This window comes from Lampetra fluviatilis, chromosome 37, assembly GCF_964198595.1.
Source record: "Lampetra fluviatilis chromosome 37, kcLamFluv1.1, whole genome shotgun sequence".
In the NCBI taxonomy this organism is placed as follows: Eukaryota; Metazoa; Chordata; class Hyperoartia; order Petromyzontiformes; family Petromyzontidae; genus Lampetra; species Lampetra fluviatilis.
Window position 1 is genome coordinate 8179274 of NC_136311.1, and position 9218 is coordinate 8188491.

The following is a 9218-nucleotide window of genomic DNA, read 5'->3' on the forward strand; positions in this document are numbered from 1 at the left end:
TGTTAAAATACAAAAAAAATCTTTCAAGAGCAGTCCTTAATGAGCCACAGGTTGCCGACCACTGCCCATGGTGAACTGGACTTCCATGGTGAATTGGATTTCCATGGTAAGCTGGACTTCCATGGTGAACTGGACTCCCATGGTGAATTGGACTTCCATGGTAAACTGGACTCCCATGGTAAACTGGACTTCCATCGTGAACTGGACTCCCATGGTGAACTGGACTCCCATGGTGAACTGGACTTCCATGGTGAATTGGATTTCCATGGTGAACTGGACTCCCATGGTGAATTGGACTCCCATGGTAAACTGGACTCCCATGGTGAACTGGACTCCCATGGTAAACTGACTTCCATCGTGAACTGGACTCCCATGGTGAACTGGACTTCAATGGTGAACTGACTTCCATGGTAAACTGGACTTCCATGGCAAACTGGACTTCCATGGCAAACTGGACTTCGATGGTGAACTGGACTCCCATAGTAAACTGGACTCCCATGGTGAACTGAACTTCCATGGTGAACTGGACTTCCATGGTGAATTGGACTCCCATGGTGAACTGGACTTCCATCGTGAACTGGACTTCCATGGTGAACTGGACTTCCATGGTGAACTGACTTCCATGGTAAACTGGACTTCCATGGTGAACTGGACTCCCATGGTAAACTGGACTTCGATGGTGAACTGGACTCCCATAGTAAACTGGACTCCCATGGTGAACTGGACTTCCATGGTGAACTGGACTTCCATGGTGAACTGGACTCCCATGGTAAACTGGACTTCGATGGTGAACTGGACTCCCATAGTAAACTGGACTCCCATGGTGAACTAGACTTCCATGGTGAACTGGACTTCTATGGTAAACTGGACTTCCATGGTGAACTGGACTTCCATGGTGAACTGGGCTCCCATGGTAAACTTGACTTCCACAGTGAACATCAGACGACAGCCAGATTTGGATGACATTGATCGCGAACGCCTACGTGTTTTAAATCATCCATAATACAAGGAGGAGGGGGGGTTGTTAGATCACGTAAACATAAATGTGTCGTTAAAACCCAAACACAACCCGAGAACACGGCCAATTAGCAAATATGTCACGAAATAACAGCGAATTCCCTCCCCTCTCCACACACCCCCTCCACCACGTGGCGTGTCCACACCCACCAGCAGCGTCACTGCCGCTCTGTGGCCCTATGATCCAACCCCCCTCTCTCTCTCTCTCCCTCCAGCTCTTCCCTTGCAACCCTTGCCCCACGTTCAGAACCCGTCTCTCTCGCCACACGACGACACGACAGCTTAGCTCAGCCCAGCCCAGCCATGCCTTTCATCGAGATCACCACCAACCTGAAGCAAGAGACCTTCACGGAGTCTCTGCTCAAGAAGTTCGCTGCGGAGGCGGCCGCCGCGCTCAGCAAACCGCCCGAGGTGAGCTGCGTTGATTCCTCAACTCCCCAACACCACCGTCCGTCGGCACCACGAACAACCAGCTGATGTGCCTTCCCTCGTGTCCCACACCACCCCCCCACTCGGTTATCCACCCTCCCTGATGACCTTCTCCATTTGTCTTTCCTCTGCAGCGCGTGGCTTCGTTGTCCACCGGTTGTACAAAGACAAAGATCCCCCCCACTCCGGTGTAGCCTTTACAGATTGTTAGGGGCAAGTGCTGTTAGCGAGTAGCACCTATGAAGGCCGGCACGGTGCACGAGGGGGGGTCGGTGGGTGTCCGACACCACGCCTGGCCGCCTTCGTCTCCCCAGTGGAGAATTTTGTTGTTGTGCACACACACACAGCACCAGGTACTCCTTTGAGGGTGAGGATATTGAGGGCTCGGGGTGAGCAGCTACATCATGGGACATTTCTTGCCAGTATCAACATATGAGAATAGTTTTTTTACACCATTGGAACCTCATTTGCCAGTAGAAAATATGATAATTGTAAAAAAAAAGGTGTCAGTTTTGTTGCCAGATAAAAGGGTAAAAAACCAATTATCATAGTTTTTTTACGTTTCTGGAAATGTCCTGATAGTGCATTGTCTTTGTGCTGTTCGCCTTTCGGTGTCCTCTGGTGTCACACTGAGACTAGGCTCTACAGAAAGCTGTCTCTGGTGTGGACCAATCAGTTTCAAAGACAATGCATAAACGACCAGAGCATGTTTCTTTGTGTTTGCATGTTCATCACGAGAATAAGAACGGTTGTGGGGATGGTGGCTTGCCAAATGAACTTTAATCCAGGAGCTACCACGTTGCGTTGTTAAACTTATGGAACCACTCACTATGAATAGGACAAACAAGGCAAGCACAGAGGTTTAGCATGAGTTCAACTTAAAGCAGATGGTGTGCGTGTATACTGTTATTTAAATCGATTGTCCAAATAATGGAAGTTTTCAATGCTGCTTTTCCGTATTTACTGGAATACAGTACAGCTCACAGTCATGAGAATAACATGCAAGTGAAGTTTAGTGGCATCAGCATTTTGTGTTATTTCTTGAGATTCTGAATGTTGCTATTTTATTGATATATACCAGAGAAAAGGCCCCTATTTAAAAGTCTTGACGTTTCGGGAAGGCCCCAGTGAAGTTGCTCGAGGCACCGCTGGTGAAATTAACAACGCCACGATGTTTTACTCACGGTTCGACATGATGTTGAAAATGTGCAAATTCTGTGTTTAAACGTACAGTACACGTGCTTGGGATTTATGTATTTGAGGCTTACATGCATGTGGATATGAATGCACATAAGCCCTTGCAAAAATGCTCTCCATGCATTTGTGTGGAAACTGAGAGGCATCTCAACCAAGGCAAGGGCCACCCCTATGTGTACTCTGCCAAAAACTGATTGAGGCAAAGGTGCACTTAGCAGGTGCTCGCAAACACATAGCTGTCAACCCATACTGTTTACCCGTATTCTTGTACAGGGAAATTGAGTTGTCAGGTCCATACGGGCAAAACAATGTTTGTCTATTTGTGTTTCTCCTTTGTATGGAACTTTGTAGGATGAACGTTGAGATTTATAAAGGCACGGGGTGACCAATAAGATCTGAATTGGTCTGTAATAAGGCAGGCACTGATAAGGGCTTTACAGGTATGCGAACAAGACTTCCCAGTAAACATGGGAATAGAATGGAATGTTGTTCCAATGGAATGTTGTTCCAACGTTGGGCCAATATCGGTCCAACAGTTCCAACCACGTGGCCCAACGTTGTATGTTTACTGGGTTGCTGTCACGCCTGCAAAGTGAAACGGGTGTATACGTGTGTGCGTGTGGCTCGTAGAGGATCAACATCACGGTGCATGCGGGGCAGCTCCTGTACCAGGCCCTCTCCAGCGCCCCGTGCGTACACGTCAAGGTGTCAGCCATCGCGGTGGTGGGCACAGCGGAACAAAACCGTGATCACAGCGCCCGCCTCACAGAGTTCCTCTCCACCGAGCTGGGCCTCCCCAAGGACCGGTGAGCTCCGATCAAACGTTGTTTACATGGCCGGGCATGCAGCTCGGACTGAGGCCCGTGACAATGGCCTTGTGTGAGCAGTGGGATGGGGTGAGTGAGCGAGTGTCTTGTGCCTGTCGACTATTTTCACAGGATCCTTCTGACGTTTTACCCGCTGGAGAGCTGGCAGGTGGGCAAGATGGGTACCGTCATGACCTTCCTGTGAAACTCTGCACACGACTCGCCTAGCTCGGAGAACCCGGTGCTGATTGTGCGTGCATGAATGAACCAGATGTCACATTGTTGCACAAAATGATACGTGTTATGTGGAAAAACAAAACACTATCCGACTTGTAAAAGTGCTTTAACATTATTCCTTCCTCTACTTGCACCTGTTCACTCTCTACCTAGTCTTTATTGTAACTGCTAGTCTCAAATGTTGCATTTCCCTGCTATCGGTAGCTTGGAGTTGGCGATAAAATTCCAGTTATGTTTCATTCAGCATAAACTGTGATGTTTGTGGGATCATGTTTTTGAAGCACACCCCCCAGCTCTGATCTTTGGACCGTAGCAAATATGCTTAAATCACTCAACTGACTCACATCTGATTCTGCTTGCTTGCTTGGCAAACTCACTGGTGTATTTATCTGGAGACAAGTATAGGTCAGTGGTTGGTTTATAAAAACACATTTTGAATGTTTCTATTATCTTACATTTAGTTAAGAAGCTAAGGGACATTTTACATGATGTTGTTTTATTTAGCTGACCACAGGACCGGTCACACAATTTGAGGCCTTCCTGTGCCCTGGCCAGACAGCATTTATCAAAAATCAACACATTCTTCAATGCTACTTTAACAAAAGTAAATTATTGCAATTCCGCCGTGATTCATTATCAGGATTTGGGTTATAACAGATCCACACTGAGCTGCTTCTGGAAATAAAATGAATGGATTTAAATAAAACATTATTAGCAAAAACTGGAACGAAAGAGCACCATTTATCGTAATTTGATTTAATAATGCTCTTTGTGCATGAAAGCATAATTGAAAGGGTTTGATCGCTCTCACGGGTGCTGCTGGTCCACAGGTTGTGATCAAGCAGACGTCTATGTTGACCAATATTAAATATGGAAATCCAATTGTAACGGTGGAAAAATCTTATTATGAAAATCATGGAAATGTAAATGAAAGTATTTATAATTAGAAGCAAAAAACAGGATTGAAAATTAGTTGTACCCAGAAAAGCCACACGACGCCTTCATGACAATAACTAATGCAGTAACATTTCAAAACAATACAAAGTAAAAACGCTGCAGTTACTGGTGATGTTGCCTTGATGTCTGAGAACAGTAGTACATAATAAATAAACTGATACTGATGTGCCTTGCTACACAAGGATAAGTGCACGCGTTGATTGGCACTTGTTTATATATCTCGGAATTGCATTCTTCATTGTTGTGCTTTAGTCTTCTTAATGTTGACATCTGCATAAAAATGATCTTTGAAATAAATGTAATTTGAACACATCATGGAGTGGAATTTCTGCGTATCTGTGTAGTGATTGTGGTATCATTGCTGAGTACATACGCACACGTATGACGTCACTGTGCCAGGAGCGTTACTACCACATGGGTCTACACACACACATGACGTCATCCCGGCTGGAGGCAGGAATGACGTCAGGGCCGGTGCTGGACACGTGACCGGATCCCAGTGGGGTCCAGGGGGACCTCGGGGGGGCACATGGACAGCAGGGGGGCTTCGAGAGGGTACTCAAAAGGGAGGCGTGGCTGGGGTGGGGCCCGGGCACGCCGAGGCCCATATAAGCGGCCCTCCTCAGGAGGTTCGGGGCTGCGAAGAATGAAGATGCCTCGTGAAGATGCCAAGAAGAGAAGGCCTACAGTGAGCGGACTGCCAGCAGCCACCTGGCTGGGTCACGCTGGAGTAGCTAAGAGACAAGTGTGTGTTAGCTAGGGTAGGTCGGTGGTCACCACCCTATGTGTAGAGTAAGAGTAACTGTTGAGTAACCGTTGTGTTCATTAATAAATGAGTGTTGCCTCCCAAGAAGTGTGTGCGCCTAAATTGAACACAATACAATTGGTGTCAGAAGTGGCTAGCGTTAGGTGTTATCCTAGCCAGTATAGAATGCGCACGATTACTACAACTTACCTTGATGCTTTCACACGACGGAGACGGCGAGAAAATCGTCTTCAGGGCAGTTCCCAGGGTCTGCAGCCCCGGTGAAGGAGGTAGATGGAGCTGCAGGCGGGGCAGCAGGACGCACATCACGTCGCTGCTTCGCTGCCATCGAGAGAGAGAGAGAGCGCCGGAGCTGGAGGAGAGAGGACGCCGCCGCTGCTGCGTGTGCCTGGGCGGGAAATTCGCGCGGGAAATCCGCGCACGTGGCAGCAGCGTGGCCACGTGCCTGCCAAGATGGCGGCCACGCGCGGCACGCGGTTCCCACCATTCTCAACTCCTGCGGAGGGAGATTTTCGGCCGTCTTGGTGGCATCCTGTTGCAAGGGGGTGCCGTGCTCGCCATCCAAGATTCTACAAGTTCCACCCTGCCATCCTCCGTCCCTCACAGTCTCTCAGGCGAGTCGTGACACAATGCACCCGGCCCTGACAACACACCTCATCCATCTTACGCACGCCGGGTTATTTTTGCGTGTTTTTTGTTTGCTTTTTGCGTGTTTTTTGTTTTGCTTGCGGAGCTGCTTGCGGAGCTGGAGAACTGGCTGTGTGAGTGTAGAATGAATGCGGCGTTTGTGCTCGTGTGTTGCTATGAAATTTTTTTTGTGTGTGTAAGATTACGGCATCAGGATCGTTAGCTTGATGGGGCAGTTAATGATTAATTCGGTTGTGTCGGGTGTTCCGAGGCCCTTTAATATCCCGTGGGTTGCCGTGTTATTAGCTCGCAGTGTGACATCGGTTTATTTTGTTGGTCAGATCTACATTTTGTTGTTGTTGTGTGATTGCGATGTGCCACATTTGTTAACGATGTGTCTATTGTATGGGGCTTTTCTCGCGATCGCGATGTGCGGACTGTATGTACTGCATATAATGTCTCTCTGCACGGATAAGGGTTGTGAGGTGCATTGTTGTGTTCTTTGATATGGATCGTTAGATTGTGACGATGACATATGGGGCCAGTGATTGGATTGTGCTGCTGGCTGTGGCTTATCTGGGGCAAAGATTCTGCACAGAATGCCCCTGTTATGGTTGTGTGTTTAACATGAGTGTGGTCCCGTCATGCTATGGTTGACGGTTTGACCTGACAGCCCGGAGTTCGAGACACTCCGTGGCGTGTCTAGCCTAGTGGGCTGTGCACTCACATGGCTCGGGGAGTTGTGGTCCCGTCATGCTGTGGCTGGCGGCTTGACCTGACGACCTGGAGTTCGAGACTCTCCGAGGCGCGTCTGAAACAGTGAAACAGAGGCTCAGGCAGGTTATGGTGAGTTGCTTTTGAGTTGGGTGCTGAAATCCCGTCGTTAATGTCAGGGATTTTGGTTGGCAGGACGAGTGGGTTCCTGTCTGTTGTTGCTCCCTCTGCTCGATTGCATGCAGCCAGGGGCTGCATTGCGAGTAGGAGCGTGTAAACGATGGGTTGTCTCAGCTCGGTCGGTACAACTATATGCTGCGATGCGAGTCTTGGAGAGAGACTGGGTTAAAATTCCCCCGATACGGCTGACGCGTGCTACTGGTTTTGACGCACGTCGGAAAGGCGGTGGGGTGGTTACATAGAATTCCCCCCTAATATGGCCGACGTGCACGGTTTTAGGATGGAGACGCCACATCGGAAAGGCGGGGGGGGGGGTGCTAACGGGTGACATGTAATGTCTGTGGTGCTCCTCAGTGAGGGGTGCTGGGACGCCATTTTGTACACTCGTTGGGCCGCCATTTTTGGCGCACGCGGATCGCGCATGTGCCCGCCATTTTGTACATACACGGGTGGCCTCCGAGATATGGGGGTTGTACGTGTGAACTATTTCTGGGCAAGAGTAGGCATTTTTTTTGTGCCACGTGGATTTCACATATTTTCAAAAAAAAAAGTAGATACTGGGGCAACCTTGAAGTGAGACTTTTTTTTTGCCCAGTACATGGGTCAACCGGGAAGCATGGCTTCCTTGACCCGGGATGTTGTACGACATCCAACGTTATACCTTGGGTGCAGCATACTGGCTCGACCTTGAAGCATGCCTTCCTTGAGCCAGTACATGGGTCGAGCCTGACGTGCGACTTCTCAACCTGGGACGTAGGGAGACGTCCAGAATGTTAAGTGGTGTGTGTAGGTGGGTGTTAGACTTTCAGTTTTCGTCCTATTGCCGCCTGTGGGGTGGAACGGTAGCAGAGCGGTGTGAGACCCTGCCATCCATGGGGTGGTTGGGTGATTGATTTGATTTCCGGTGTTGGTTGTGCATCCAACGCGTCGGAATTTGTGTATTTTTGCTTTTCTTCCGATCATCTCCACTTCCCTGGGCCAGGTGGCTGGTTGTGTCCGACGAGCTGAGGCGCAGGCTTGTGGTGCTGTGCCTCAGGAGGTGGTTCTTCTCGTCACAGGATTCCTGCACCTGCTGCCCTTGGAGTCGCCGGTTGTGCTGACCGGATGTGGACTTGAAGGGGGAAGTGGAGCGCCCGTACATCACTCCTGCTCATCTTGTTGCCCAACTCCTGGGGAGGGGCCGTGCCCTTTTTCGAGTTCCCCCAGGACCTCCAATGAGAGCGTGCTTGCCTCCCCTGGGGGCTCAGCAACGCGAACTCGTTCGAAGACTGGCCGCTGTGCATGACTCTCACACCTTGTTGATTGCCTACGCCATTGTCAAACAGTGACTTTCATATGTCGGTGCGTGCGTACAATTTGCTATGGGTGGGCTGTGCTGAGGGATAAGCGGGTTGACCAGTTCTTCTCGGTGTACATATGCTCTCGCAGTGGCGGCTCCTGCAAAATCTCTCAGGGGGGGCAAATGTTTGGATGATTGATAAGGATAAGGTCCACCCATGCAATGGATAAATTAACAGCTTAAGCATGTAAAGGCAACTTCACTACTTTAATATTAATGAAAAATAAAGTGACTCTTACAATACATCTCCTTGTTTGTTTCTATACTCACTATTATTACACTACTTACATCACATTACTCGCTTAATACAGTGCTTACTTATACTGAAATTTTGCTCTTCTCTCTTTCAAAGTAGCAAAGTGATCAATTACTCTCTCATTGAAAGCAGGCATGTTCCTGACTAGTTCCCTCTCCATGGAAAGCATAGCCATTGCATTCAGACGTTCCTGTCCCATTACATTTCTCAGGAATGTCTTGATTTTCTTTAAGGTTGAGAAACACCTCTCAGCTTCAGCAGTTGTCATGGGAGTGGTTATGAGGATGTTCAACAGAGCAACAGTCTCCGAAAAAGTATCCTGGAGGTTGTACTTCAGCAAAACCTGGTACAGCGCTAGTGCACCACAGCAGCCCTTGAATTCTGGACTCTCTTAAATGACAGACAGTTCAGTCTTCAGCTTCGCCTTATTTAACATAGGGTATGCCCTGACAGTGATGTTCAGAGCCTCAACAGGGAATGTATGGCCATGCTGTTGAAACATCTCTCCTTGTAGCAGCGTGGCACTTACAAGGTGGTCGGAAAAGGAGAACCTTTCTTTGGTGTGCAATACAGTATATAATTTAATGTTGGGTTTGTCTATGGCAGTATATAGTAAGGTGTAGACTCGTGTGATGTAAGAGAATAAAGTTTAGATGCAAGCATATTATATATATATTTTTTTACGACGTAGAA

At 48.5% G+C, this 9218-nt stretch overlaps 1 protein-coding gene across 1 annotated transcript; it reads left to right on the forward strand.

Moving 5' to 3' along the window:
- Positions 1 to 1186: 1186 nt before the first annotated feature.
- Positions 1187 to 4955, forward strand: LOC144945324 (D-dopachrome decarboxylase-B-like). Its single transcript, XM_078873755.1, has 3 exons — positions 1187 to 1428; positions 3274 to 3449; positions 3582 to 4955. Exons 1-3 carry the CDS (start codon positions 1321 to 1323, stop codon positions 3652 to 3654), a joined length of 357 nt encoding a protein of 118 aa, XP_078729881.1. The 5' UTR covers positions 1187 to 1320; the 3' UTR covers positions 3655 to 4955.
- The last annotated feature ends 4263 nt before the right edge of the window (positions 4956 to 9218 follow it).